General features: G+C 44.8%; 1 protein-coding gene across 4 annotated transcripts in view; it reads left to right on the forward strand.

Annotated features, from left to right (window-relative positions):
- The window catches only part of fmnl2a (formin-like 2a), a 104511-nt gene that overhangs the window by 37308 nt on the left and 55125 nt on the right, over window positions 1-12078 (forward strand). For all 4 annotated transcript variants that reach the window (XR_013197067.1, XM_077215246.1, XM_077215245.1 and 1 more), the window contains exon 3: window positions 6767-6847. Coding sequence is in view for 3 of the 4 variants with exons in the window: in XM_077215246.1 (XP_077071361.1) it covers window positions 6767-6847 (81 nt within the window). In the remaining variant the exon portion in view is untranslated. The remainder of the gene's footprint in view (window positions 1-6766; window positions 6848-12078) is intronic.

The raw sequence follows: 12078 nt of genomic DNA on the forward strand, positions 1-12078 counted from the left end.
GACGGTTCCTTCCTCGGCACGGGCCGTCAAGCTGAAGCCCCGCGGAGACCCGCCCCCTTTTTCTCTGAGGTCCACGAGGAGCTCACCCGATCATGGCGCTCCCCTTACTCAGCCCGAGCCCATGCACAAGGTACCCGCTGACTACAGTGGAAGGAGCTGAGAAATTAGGGTACGCTCGGTTGCCTCCCGTCGAGGATGCCATCGCGGCTCATCTGGCGTCTTCTCCTGGCTGGAAGACCGCCCAACTGCCTTCCAGACCATGTCGCGCTACTGCCCACATGGCTGAGAAGGCTTACACTTCTGCGGGACATGCAGCATCTGCCCTCCATACGATGGCAATCCTGCAGGTTTTCCAGACGCGACTCCTAGGGTCCCTGGATGAGGGAAGCCCGGACCCTGAGTTGCTCAGGAAACTGCGCACGGCGGCAGATCTCGCTCTGGCGGCGTCTAAGAAGGTCGCTCAGGGAATCGGACGCAATATGGGCAGTCTTGTGGCCCTGCATCGCCATCTGTGGCTAACGCTGTCGGGGAAGCACGATACTGACAAAAGGCAGTTCCTGGACGCTCCGGTAAGCCCCACGGGCCTTTTCGGTGTTGCGGTGGAGTCGTCATCCGACAAGTACGCAGAGACCGTCAAGCAGTCTAGAATGATGCCGCATCTGCTGCCGAAACGGTCTCAAGCCCCCCCGGCGGCGAGATCCAGATCTTCCTCTGCACAGCGCCCAGCGGGACCTACCAGACGCGCGCCCCCGAGCGCGGCAGAACGTCACGAGCCAGAGCCCCCCTTCCGCCAGAGGCAGTTCAGGCAGCAGCCCCGCTTCGGTGCGAAGCCGGCCTCTAGTAGCCAAGGACGCCCGGCGGGCAAAAAGGAGCGGCATTCCTGATGCGTGTGTCGGGTAGGAGGGAGCGCTGGACGTGTTCGTCGGACCCGCTGCAAAGAGGGCGTGTTCCCGCCCAGAGTTTGCCGAGAATGTGTTGATTTTGAAACCGCTGTGTTCTGTTTCAATAAACAAAGTGCATTACATGTCTCAGCAAAAGAGCTTTCCTCCTCCCAACACTATTACCCGCGCCATAAGCAAAACCTCTCCCCCGGGAGACGTTTCGCAGAGCGGAAGCTCGGGGAAACCCGAGAAGGTGGTTGTTTATGTCCCCGCGCTAAGAGCCGCGGACGAGCCATCTGCCCTCAATATAGCGGCCAATGCTTCCCCGGTGGCTGGCGCCCAGCCCCCGCCGCAGCATTCATTAAAGCCCCCCCTATCGAGTCACCTGAATGCGTGGTCAACACTACCGACGGCTTCAATGTGGGTGTTAAACACGATAAAACGCGGCTATACGCTCCAATTCGCTCGCAGACCACCCCGCTTTGGCGGTGTGATTTTGACAGAGGTGTCAGAACAGAGCGCCCCGTTACTTCGGGAAGAAATCTCCTCTCTCCTGGCCAAACAAGCAGTAGAGATAGTTCCCGAAGAGCGGAAAAACTCCGGTTTCTACAGCCGTTATTTTCTTGTACCAAAGAAGGACGGAGGTATGCGCCCTATTTTGGATCTGAGATTACTGAACAAAGCGCTCGCGAAACGCGCGTTCAAAATGTTAACAGTGAAGCAGATCCTCGCGCACATTCAGCCCGACGATTACTTCCTTGCAGTGGATCTAAAGGATGCATACTTCCATATTCAGATAGCCCCGCATCACAGGCGCTTCCTTCGGTTTGCTTTCGAGGGTGTGGCATACCAGTTCAAAGTGCTGCCTTTCGGGCTGGCCCTGGCACCCCGTGTGTTTACAATGTGCATGAATGCAGCGCTTGCTCCCCTGAAGCTCAGTGGAATGCGCATTCTGAACTATCTCGACGACTGGTTAGTCATCGCGCGTTCGAAGAGTGTCCTTGTGGAACACAGACACAGACTCCTCGTTCACCTGACGGATTTGGGACTGTCTGTGAACATGCAGAAGAGCGCGCTTCAACCGTGCCAGTCCATCACATTCCTCGGTATGGTGCTGGACTCGCGCACTATGATCGCGAAGCTATCAGAGGCGAGAATCCAGTCGATTCAGAGAGTGTTAGCCCTATTCGTTCAAGGCAGAGCCATCCCCTTAAAAACGTTTCAGAGGCTACTCGGTCTAATGGCAGCTGCAGCTTCCGTCTGCAGACTGGGCTTATTACACATGAGACCGCTTCAGCACTGGTTACAGGGGCGCGTACAGCCGGGCATGGAGAGCGGGAACGGAACGCCTTGTTATAACGCGTTCATGTCTGGAGACTCTAGCACCGTGGTTCGGCACGACCATGTTCGAGCAGGGAGCTGCTTTGGGCAGAGTGGTCAGACGCGTAGTGGTCACTACGGATGCGTCGCTGTCAGGCTGGGGAGCCCTTTGCAATGGCAGACCGGCATTCGGTACGTGGACAGGAGATCGGACGCGCTGGCATATAAACTGCTTGGAGATGGAAGCGGTTCATCTAGCGCTGCGTGGGTTCCTCCCATTTGTGAAAGACCGTCATGTTCTCATCAGAACGGACAACACGGCAGTGGTGGCGTACATAAATCGCCAGGGAGGTTTACGTTCGCGATCCCTGCAGGGGCTAGCGAGGCGGCTATTATTATGGACGGACAAAGTACTACTGTCGATTCGAGCAGTACATGTGCCGGGCAGTTTGAATTGCGGCGCGGACATGCTGTCCAGGGACGGCATTGTGCACGGAGAGTGGAGGCTTCATCCGCAGACGGTAAACATGATCTGGAATCTGTTTGGCAAAGCGGAGATCGATCTCTTCGCATCGCAGGAGAACGCCCACTGCCCGCTGTTCTTTGCATTGACGACGGCCCCTCTAAAGGGAGACGCACTGTCGAGCCGCTGGCCGAAGGGGCGGAAGTATGCTTTTCCTCCGATCAAGTTTTTGCCGCTGGTGCTGCAAAAGATCAGGGAGGAGAGATGTGCGTTGGTTCTGGTAGCGCCGAAATGGCCCAACCAGCCGTGGTTCCCGGAGCTAGTGAACATGGCGCTTTTTCCCCCGTGGCGGATACCGCCGAGAAGAGACCTCCTATCTCAGGCGAGGGGGACCATATGGCACCCCAACCCGGAGCTGTGGGACCTGCACGTGTGGCAGATCAGCACGGAGTATCACAGCGGGTACTACAGACAATAGCAGAGGCTAGAGCCCCTTCAACGAGGCGCTTATACGCTCTAAAGTGGAGGGTGTTTGCTAACTGGTGTGTTGACAAAAAGGAGGACCCCAGGAATTGCGATATCGCCATTATTTTGACCTTCCTACAGGAGCGTCTGGATGCTGGTAGTTCGCCATCTACACTGAAAGTTTACGTGGCCGCTATTGCTGCTTGTCGTAATGTAGATGGCCATTCAGTGGGGAAACACCTTTTGATAACGGGTTTCCTCCGGGGAGCGAGGCGGCTTTTCCCCCCCCGCCTTCGTCAGGTGCCGGTGTGGGACCTGTCGTTAGTGCTTAGTGCGCTGTCTGACCCGCCTTTCGAACCAGCTGAGTCTAGTGACATCAAAGTTCTCTCATTCAAGACGGCGCTTTTGCTCGCGCTAGCCTGCGGTAAGCGGGTGGGGGACTTGCAGGCTCTGTCAGTGAACAGTGCATGTATGCAGTTTGGACCGGAAGATTGCATGGTCAGACTTTTACCCAAGCGCGGATACTCGCCTAAAGTGCTCTCAACTCCATTCAGAGCCCAGGTGATTACAATTCCAGCATTTTGCCCCGATGTGGTCAGTATTTCAGAGTCTCAGAAGGACGCTTTGTGCCCCGTGCGTGCCCTGCGTGCTTATGTGAACAGAACTAGCCATTTTCGAACTTCAGAGCAGCTCTTCGTCTGCTTCGCGGGTGCCAAGAAAGGGGGCGCGCTGTCGAAACAGAGGCTATCACACTGGATAGTGGAGGCTGTGCGACTGGCTTATACTTCTCGGGGAGCTGTTTGCCCTATAGGAGTGCACGCCCACTCCACTAGGAGTTTGGCGTCATCATGGGCGTGGGCGAGAGATATGTCTATCCAGGACATTTGCTTCGCGGCAGGCTGGTCGTCGCGTAATACGTTTGCGAGATTCTATAACTTGAATATTCCTTCATTCACACCGCATGTACTGTCAGTACAGGGAGAGAAAGCTGAGCTGTCATTGGACTAGGCTAGACATGCCCCTAGTGGCGCACACTCTAGCCGCGGTTCCGACTAAGCGTGAGTTATTAGCAATATAAAGCTATCTATTCTCTATGTTGTGTCCTTATTATTATGCCCGCATTCATAAGCCGGCAGTGTATTCCTAAGCACCAATCACATTGCTGCAATTCCCCACTCATTCAGTTCAGTGTTGCTTAACTGTGTGGGAGCGGCCACGTTGGTGCGGTTGCCGACTTGGCTCTGTGCCAAGAGGTGGTTTCGACCAGGTCCGGTGGCGGTTCCTGAGCTGTATAGGGATTAGCGCTTGTGCTATCTTCAGCGTGTTCTAGCTGGGCGGGGTTTTTCCCACGCGGCGGGGGTTTTATTGCTCCCCATACGTAATGTCGAGAGACCGACTCGATAAGGGAACGTCTCTGGTTACACACGTAACCGTAGTTCCCTGAGAGGAGGGAACGAGACATTACGTAACCTGCCGTGTGGGAAGGGGCTCACAGTTCCTTACTCTCGTTCAGCTAAGATTCTGAGGTTTTTGGCGCCCGCCGTCACCTATATTGAGCAGTGTCAGCCAATCAGGTGATGGCGGGACTGCCATTGGCTATTTGCAAGCAAAAGAGTTATTCTATCAGACTTCATGATTCGAGGAAAATGGATTTCCCCATACGTAATGTCTCGTTCCCTCCTCTCAGGGAACTACGGTTACGTGAGTAACCAGAGACGTTACGCTTTATCACGATAGTCCACTTTTGAACATTCTACTAACTATTAGTAACTTTGCAACTAAATCTCATTCATTTGCAACTGTATGTCAACTAACTCTCATTAGAGTATTAGTAGACTGTTAGATTAGGATTAGGTGTTAGAGTTCAGGTTTTTAGAATAAGTTGACATGCATTTACAAAGTTACTTATAGTCAGTAGAATGTCTGTCACGTTTTGTGTTTTTCTGTTCATGTCTGAGTTTTGTAATTATTTTCATTGTGTTCTGTTCACGTTTGCCTGTGTGCCCGTTAATTTGATTTAGTTCGATTTTTGATCTTAGTTTTCAACTAAAAACATAAAACTGTTTATGCGTTTTGGCCGTTGATGTACATGACAACAGCATTTTGGGTGGCTGAAAATGCAAACTTTTGAAAACGGTCTTCTTGTAAACAATACAAACGTGAATCTGTAAAAACGATGACATCATGCACATGCATATTCCGTGTTCAGTCTATAGTGTTTCATCGTCATCTAATGGTCTGGCAGCAGAATACAGGGTTTTTAGTCTTTTACGCAGATCCGCGTGAATGGGAATCGTTTTGATAATGGTGTCGTCTGTACGTGGATAACTCAAAGGAAAAACGTCTCCGTTTTAAGCATATCGTTGTCGTGTAAACGTACCCCCAGCTTCCCAGTGTGTCTCATTGATTCATTCCTGTCACCTGTTCCTCAGTTAACTCGTTAGTCTTGTCAGCTGTGTCTCGTTTCCTTGACTAGTCCCTGTGTATTTAAGCCTTGTGTTTGGTTCAGTTTGGTTGTCTGTTATCATTGCTTTCGATGGTTGTTCTGTTCCGTGTTATCCCGAGATCTTTGTTAATAAACCTTTTACTGCTGCACTTGGATCCTGTTCCTACTTATCCTGCAAACCACTGTGTGACAGTCTGTTGGGGGAGCATATTAAGCAGACAGTCTACTTATATTCTAATGAGTGGTAGTTTACATGCATATGCAAAGTTACTTACAGTTAGTAGAATACCTTAAATGGACTATTGATATGAAGTGTTACCATGATTAATAATAATCACATTGTTATTACTTCCATTCTTTAGCACTTTCTTTTGTAAAGATACTTAGAAATCAAATTGATGAAATTCATATTCATAATTGCAGATATTTAAAATCTGAGATTTGTAATGACCTGTGGAGAAAACATGCACCAGATTATTTAATTTTGGATCTATCTTTAACATTTTGAACTTTCATTAAAAATGTTTAATGAGGTTAACACATCTGACAAAGATTATGTACACACGGCCAGACATGTGGACATGTTAATATCACACTATTGGCCAGTTGAAAGTAGTTTAGTCTGAAAGATGATTTATCTCTCTTAGGAGAATGTAGAGGAGTGTGCTTGTGTTTGTGTAAAAACAATATGTCAACCCATAGTCAATGGAAAATCTCTCCCACAAATTGAATACTTTGTTTAGCTACTAGCCAGTTTGGTAAATGCAAAATTAGCAGGTAGGTTAATGTCAGATGGATACCTTTATGATGTCTTTATGAACTTTTGATGAAAAAGACTTCCAAGTGAGGGACTGAAATCTCTCAGGCTTCATTAAAACATCTTAACAAAAGGCTTGTGATTTTGAACAAGGGTGATTAAATGATGACAGAATTTTTGCGAAAACTGTCCCTATAACATATTATCAACGTTATCAACAATTGTTCAGTCTACTTTGTTATGCTTTTTTCGGTGATGTGAAGACTGAAAGTAATTCACACTCTGTGACTTAAAAAGTCCCAAAAATTGGATAAACCCACTCCATATTCCTCCAAAAACTACAATACTAGCACACAACTAACATAGAAATTGCTAACACTTTTACATGAAAATCAGTAAAACCATGAACACATCTTTTTATCTCTCTTTTCCAGGAACGATTCCAGGTGAAGAATCCTCCTCACACATACATCCACAAGCTACAGAGTTATCTTGACCCGGCCGTGACCAGAAAGGTGAGTTCTGGTCTTATTCCCTCAGTGCGGACTGGCCTGTGTGTGTGTGTGTGTGTGTGTGTGTGTGTGTTTGTGTGTGTTTGTGTTTGTGTGTGTGTGTGTGTGTGTGTGTGTGTGTGTGTGTGTGTGTGTGTGTGTGTGTGTGTGTGTGTGTGTGTGTGTGTGTGTGTGTGTGTGTGTGTGTGTGTGTGTATGTTAAGGCTGGGATGGATGACCTCAGACACAAAATAGCTCCTGATAACTCAGTTATCTCGGCTACAGTGCTGCCCTTATAGCTACTCTACAATAGTATGGAGAGGAACAGGAGGCATTCTACTTACTGGGGTAAAACTTACTTCATGCTTCGGCAAACTGTGATAGGGATCAAATGTTACACCTTGCTTTACAGCTGATTTCTGCTGCAGTGAAAGTGTCAAGGGGTCACATCAGGAGGAATCAAAACTCAAAAGTTAAAACTTCCTCCAAAACAACTGTTTATTGAAAGCGAGCTGAACTTTTACAACTTTCTGATGTCAGACAGATGTATAAATGCATGATGGCCCAAATTGCATGTCAACCACTTTGCCCATTGACAGTAAAGTAATAAGGAGCAAAGAGGATACGCCTAAACATCAGACCATCTAAAGATTAGAGTAAAATGTAGTAGTCCACAACCTAGACTCACATCTGACTTGCGCCTTAAAGACTGGTCAAGATTGCAGTTTATTCTGGCCAAGAACTGCCCACTTAGTCAAGAAGTCTGTCTCACCAACATGTATAGTAAAGTGACCAGCCACAGTTTATTGGTTTATTTGTAGACCAAATAGAACATTTTAATTTATTCAAATAATGGTTACTTCAAATAAAGATTTGAACTTGAATCTCATATTTTGGTAAATCCAGTGATTAGTTCTTCATCAGAAATGCTTATAATATAAACCTGGTTCTTTTTAAGCACAACTTTCGACTTTCCAGTGTTGAATAAATTATACATCAGGTGGTCAGTAAACGGACAGTGGGCGGTCTGTGGCCTCACCGTCAGAATCTGAGACCAGCCGTATATTGTACATTGCTCGGCTGTGTGTATTACCTTCTGCTCTGCATTTCCTTGGAGGTCAGATTTCCAGTACACTAGAAAAAGTGAGTGTACACTACAGATTATTGCTTATAATACCTAATTCTGATCACTAAAATGCACCTCAGTATTTCATCCTTATCAACTAACAAATAATCAACCATGTGTGAGTTCAGCAGATGACTGTTTTAGTCTCTTTTTTAAGGGAAAAATTTTACCAAGGACTTTATTGCAATGCAATAAACAATAAAGGGAACAATAAACGGAACACTTCATGAATTAAGCCGAAATATTTAATGATGACTTTAAGTTCTAAGTCAGGGTATCCATATTCTTGTAACTTAGGTGTTTTCTTAACTTAGGTGCTTGGTTGCAATGATCCTATCAGTTGGCTGCTTCATCTTTCAAAAAAAGTTTCTTTGCGAACTAACCATTACACTCGTTTACAAAACAGTCGTCAGTCGAATGCTCAGAACACACACATAATTCTCTGTCACGATCCGGGACGCTGTTTAAAATGAAACGACAACTTGTTCCTGATGCTGGCGTCCTACTGTCAAAGTGAATGTTTATTTACTCTTCCATTTATCCTTTTGTCAGGAGTAGCTCAAGGATGTGGAGTATGTCAGAGACTGAACAGCGTCTGTATTCTGTATCCAGTTTAAAAAGCGTCAGTAATAATCGGTTCTATTCGCTTTTGATGCGATGCAAAACTGTATTTTCTGCTAGCTTTTTTCAAGGTAAATTCAGGTGTCTTTCCAAAAAAGGACACTTGGAGACTCCAAAAGGACACCAAATAACTAAATGATAAACATAGAAGCGAAATCGGGTTAATAGGTTAGAATAGAAATTTCCGCCTTCCAGGGTCAGAGGTGCTTGTGCCATTATAGATGCTCAATGTGATAAACTCCCAACTTCTATGATCATGTAACTGCGTGACGTAAATAACGTTAATAACGTAATTTCACGTGCTTCAGTAATTTATTTGCTTTCAATTATTTTAACACATTAAGGATTTTGAAATAATCGCATGTGTTAACGGATGGACAGCCCTAGATTAAATATTAAAGGTCAGATATTATTGTTTATGTCTTTTATGTGTTTTGGACTCTGAAGGGTTCCTGAGCTGATCCTCATGGGTGTTGCACTCCGGCAACTGACATCATGTCCCTGAGCTCAGAGATAGTACAGAACGAGAAAAAAAATGGGATGGGGGATCATTTAAAGATGTGATGAAAGAGGACGAAAGACTTGAGACACACATAAAGAAAAATAGACAGTGGGAAATAGAAAGTCCCAGTGAAGGTAGATGATGAATACAATGAAAGCGAAAAAGACAAAGAGACAGAGAGAGTTATGGCTGTACGTTCTGGCCATGTCTCTTTTCTGCAGACTTGAACAATTGTTACTTTGTGTCCGCCGAGAGCTTTACATATGGTGCATTCCACACGCGGCTCTCAGCCAATCGGATCGCAGCAGGAAGAGGGTCATTCCAGAGGGTCCTGAAGAATGTCTATGCCATTGATTCCAATCCAGGATGACCTCTCTGGAGAACTGCGTTCTTTTTCCCCTTCTCTTTCCCTCCCTCCCTCCCTCCCTCCCTCCCTCTCTCTCTCTCTCTCTCTCTCTCTCTCTCTCTCTCTCTCTCTCTCTCTCTCTCTCTCTCTCTCTCTCTCTCTCTCGCTCTCGCTCTCTCTCTCGCCACAGCTGGGAATGCTTAAAGTCGAGGTGGGAGCGTGAGCTCTGCACACACACTGAAAACACACTGCACGCCACATGTGCCAAACACACCCACGCTGGGAACAACAGAGCACACACTCCCCTCTTTTTCTCTATACTCACTATGTCTGTTGTTTTTATGTGTCTGTGTCTGTCTCTTTCTGTTTGTCACTCTCTGTCCCAATTTGCATAGTATCCATCCTTAATATTATTTATGTAAGATTAGAATTAATGTGTACCAAATCATAGTAGGCCTATAGCAAAATAGTAAGCCAGAAGTGCCCAAGTTTTATTATTTTTCAAGTGGATTTTTGAAGTGAAGTTTGTGGTGGTTGACACAACTTTTTATAAATGTAAAATTTTAAGTGAATTATAATAAACTTTAAAAGTCAATGTGAAATGGCATTTGTTAACCGTTTTATTTTCTGTAATCTGACATATTCCCAATTATTTGTTAGATCCAATTTTTTTGGATTTTAATTTGATTGGATGATGAAAATGCATCTCAATGACATTTGTTGGGGAGGACAGGTTAAAAAAAGAGAGAGAATATCACTAACAACATGTCATTTCAGAGGCAATGCAAGTTACTCTTGCGTTGCTTCAAATAAGTAATATGAACTCAATCATTTCATCAAATACACCCAAAATCAATTATTTGTGCTAGGAACTCATCAATTTTATAGCTCTACACTTAGCATTTATTTGTATTTATTTTTATTTTATTTTTTTCTTTATTTTAAAATCTGCTTATTTAAAAATCTGAGATAAAATTGAGTCCTAAAGAGAAAATATAACTGGTTAAATGTAACAGAGATTCACTCAACTCAAATCTTTACATCATAAAAAATGAAAAGATTGAAAGCACAGTAAATCACAAAATAGTTTAAGGTAATGGGTTTATTTAGTTGTTTTCTACACTTAGTCTCATAATAGGGTTGAATCCAAACTGTGGGCCCACTTTTGTTCTCCGTAGCCATGGTTACAGTGGCTTTGTGGCCAACCCAATCACGTGTCAGGTGAAATGCATGTGAAAATGTCATCCAATGAGAGGGACACGCTGCTTTTACCAGCTGAACGGGATATGCTGCCAAATCTGAACTCAAACCTGATGCTGCAGTTCTGCAACACTAATTAGGTGGCAGCCATGATAATGAGTGGCAGGCCAGGCATTAATAATCAATCCGATTCACTGATGTCAGACACTGAAATGATTGCATCAAAGGGTGTTAGAGAGGGAATGACAGTGAAAAAGAGGAAGGAATTGAGACAGCAACAGATCAAAGGAGAGATACATGTTGTTTTGATTAAGCAAAATAATATTCCAATACTTGGACCTGTTACGTTGACATAAAAATTTGTCTTGATACCACAAACCCATTTGTTGCATAGCACTGTTTACAATTCAGCATTAAGCTAAACTAATTAATTGAAATTCACTTTTTAATACGTTTTAAGTTTGTTTTTGTAATCTTAAATAAAATTTTACAACTTGCGTCACCTCTGAAATGAAATGTTGTCACCAATCGCCAATCTCTCTTATATCTTTAAACTTCTCCTTTCCAAAAAAATGTCAGAGACGCATTTTCACCATCCAATCATCTTGGCAAATCTGAGCACAGTTTGAGACATTCAGTACGTTTATAGACAACAATATTCCGATATTAAGCCGATTAAGACAATACTCTAATTTAGTAACTACCATGTACACAGGGATTTAACAACTAAACAATAAATATTTAAAAAAAATTCAGTGTAGAGGAGACCTGAGCGACCTTTTTCTTCTTTTGCTATTTAATCCCATTGTTGTCTAGGAGAATCAAGTGGCTAATGCCCGGCACACATTGTACGATTTTGGTCTGTCTTAGATGAAAGATGACCAATTGTGGCGATTTCTGTGGTCATGGCTCGTGAACAGGGGTCTTATGTCTTACAGTGAGAGAGGTTCAAAGACGGCCATTTTCACTGCGACTAAAATAGCCTGTGATTTTTTTCTGAAAGTGTCATACATTTTGCATGATCATCTCACAGTGTGTTTGCAGCTACGACCTTCACCTACTGACTAGCCAATAAAAATGCAACATGGAATGGAGTATTAATCACCGTAACAAGGTGCTAAAACTAAATCTAATTACCTCGAGATCCATTTGCAAAATTGGCATGCCAATTTGGCGTCTTTTCCAAAGCCATGACCACGTCCATATTCTCCTCTTTTGCCACCTCCTTTTTTTCAGCACACATAAAAACCACAATTGCCAAAGTGTGATTCATCTTTCTCTATTTGTTTACCAATAGCACATGCTGATGTCGTTTTATTCTTCTAAACTAACGTGTGCCGTAGCCTACGACATACATACATGTCGTACCCAAGTTTATTAGATCCATTTCATACAGTGTGATTTGTAATGATCTTATGGGATTGCTGAAATCACAGTGGGCATAATATATGAAGGCTGCA

This window comes from Siphateles boraxobius, unplaced genomic scaffold, assembly GCF_051911475.1.
Source record: "Siphateles boraxobius isolate OS27281-9 unplaced genomic scaffold, OSU_SipBor_1 7, whole genome shotgun sequence".
Lineage (NCBI taxonomy): Eukaryota > Metazoa > Chordata > Actinopteri > Cypriniformes > Leuciscidae > Siphateles > Siphateles boraxobius.